Genomic DNA, 2,432 nt, shown 5'->3' on the forward strand with positions numbered 1-2,432 from the left:
TGTGTGTGTGTGTGTGTGTGTGTGTGTGTGTGTGTGTGTGTGTGTGTGTGTGTGTGTGTGTGTGTGTGTGTGTGTGTGTGTGTGTGTGAGGGTGTATGTACGTGTGTATGTTTCAATAGGATATTGTTGTTTTGTCCCAATTTTGGCCTTTCTTGGTTGAGCGTTGCATCCTGGGTAGCTGGACGTCTATTTCCTCCTCGCTGTCATCTGACTCAGCGCTGGTGATGTCGTCCTCGTCGTCGTCTTCCTCCTCCCCCTCCTCCTCTTCGTCTTCCTCCTCCTCCTCGCTGGCTTCCTCCTCTGCAGCCTGAGGCTCCTCCAAGTTCTGTGGTAAAAAATATTTGCAAAGTTTCACAAACTTAATCATCAGACAGTAAGCAAGAAACAAGAAATGTTAGTAATTCTTCCTTTGACTGGTTTAATACAAAGGAGACATTAGAGATGGGCGGATTGATCCAAATATTGACAACATTGATACCTATTGCTGGTATTGGTATTTGGATCAATAGTGGCACAATAGGATTAATCCTTTGTTTCTATCCTTAAATAGAAATGGGATAGTATTCCACTACACACGGTCCACTGTGGGTAGCTCCTATGCTCCCTCCCTGACAGCATCCTTTTAATTCCTGAAGTTCCCTCCCTCCTACCTCCATTGGGTTCACTGTGATTGTCAGAGCAGACTCGTCCCAGGTCACGTCTGCCTCTTTAGCCGCATCTGCCAACTTCACCTCCTGCTGGTGGGTCAGGTGGATGCGGTAAATGCCCAACACTACAACCACCACCAGGGCAGCGATACACATTACTATTACCACGGTGGCAGCACTCGGTACACCTGAGAACCAAATGAAAGGAGATCAGGGATTTAATGACTGTTTATTCTTTCACTTTCACAGGCACAAAATACCCAGAACAGCCAGCTGAATGCTGCAGACCTTGAGAGGTACTGTACTCTAGTCCTTGATGAGAAAGCTCCAGACATCTTATAATGCACTTAAGTAGCATCTCACCATATTACTAATCTGTGCCTGCATCAGTACGCAACCCAACATCCCACCCAAAGGAGCCAAATGTTATTGTAATTTTTTTAGTGGTCTTAGGCAACAGCTATCCAGGATCTCTGTAGGTCTTTTAAAGTTTTTCTCTGGATGTTGGCCTTTTCAGTCCTTGCATCTGATCATTTTCAGAGAAATGTTGGCTTGTTTTTTTAAGCCACTTAACACTGACATATGAATCATTCAAGCATAAAAAGGCACCAGACTCAAAGGATAAATAAACCAATGTTGTGTCTACACCTACCAGAGCGTCTTAGCAAAGCATTCATTCTAAACCGTATCTTTAGACACTTCGTAACTAGCAGCTTGTTACAAAAAGACATCAATTTGTCACTTTTCTTTAGCTGAATCTATGAAAACTGACAAAGATAACACAGTTTTCACAGTGTGATTCCCAAAGAGCTATTAGCTGGAAAACGTGGCATATCTCGGCATGGTGTGCAATGTGTCCTTTAAAAAATTTGAGGAAACTGGATAAGCAGAGGACAAAAGAAGTGGCAGGCTTTAAAAACTACAGCAGCAGATGATCAGTATCTGAAAGTCATATCCTTATGGAAAAGAAAGAAATCCAACAAAGACCTGACACAGGACCTGAGAGATGTATCTGGACTTTCAGCTGATTCAAATACTGTTCACTGAAGGCTCGTGAGAAATGGTCCCAGTGGAAGGATGACTGTCAAGAAGCAATTCTTAAGGAAGGGAAAAGGCTGAGATACGCCAGATTACACAAGAACTGGACTGAAAATCAGTAGCAGCACGTCTGATGAGTCCAACTTTGAAAATTCTGGTTCAAAATGCTGTCAATATGTACAAATTAGGACGATCCAACATTGACTGTCTACAGCCATCTGAAAAAGATGGTGAAGGTTCTGCCATTGTTTGGAGCAGGAAGTCAAATGTCCAATGCACTAAAAGCACATCTGTTTAGAAAAAACACAATGTGACACTATCAGTCATGGACTGGCCTCCCCAGAGCCCAGACCTTAACATTATTTAAGCAGTGTGGGATCATCAGAAGAGAACAAACGATATTTTCCTAGCAAAATACAAAGATTTTGTACAGCAGTGCATAGTGAAAACAGACTGCAACATCTAGGGCTAAAAGATAGAAAGCAGAAATGGTAAGAGACAAAAAACTGTAGTGCTTTAAATGGTCACTAGAGGCAGGCTCCAAATATGAGCAAGTCTCTACAGACTCCCATTTTAGCTGTGTATAAAGTTATCATGTCTACAGGCTAGAGATGGACCGATCCGATATTACGTATCGGTATCGGTCCGATATTGACCTAAATTACTGGATCGGATATCGGAGAAAAATAAAAAATGTAATCCGATCCATTAAATATCACGAAAGCACCTCACAAAACTTGCAACACG

General features: G+C 42.4%; 1 protein-coding gene across 1 annotated transcript in view; it reads right to left on the minus strand.

Annotated features, from left to right (window-relative positions):
• Positions 1 to 34: 34 nt before the first annotated feature.
• LOC102292773 (calsyntenin-2) overlaps positions 35 to 2,432 on the minus strand; it is a gene marked incomplete in the record, with an annotated part of 341,630 nt that continues 339,232 nt past the window's right edge. The window contains 2 exon segments of the mRNA XM_005926617.3: positions 35 to 325; positions 651 to 835. Of these exon segments, the coding sequence (XP_005926679.2) occupies positions 113 to 325; positions 651 to 835 (398 nt within the window).

The sequence above is a fragment of the Haplochromis burtoni genome, unplaced genomic scaffold, assembly GCF_018398535.1.
Source record: "Haplochromis burtoni strain Fernald_Lab_line unplaced genomic scaffold, NCSU_Asbu1 Contig_94, whole genome shotgun sequence".
In the NCBI taxonomy this organism is placed as follows: Eukaryota; Metazoa; Chordata; class Actinopteri; order Cichliformes; family Cichlidae; genus Haplochromis; species Haplochromis burtoni.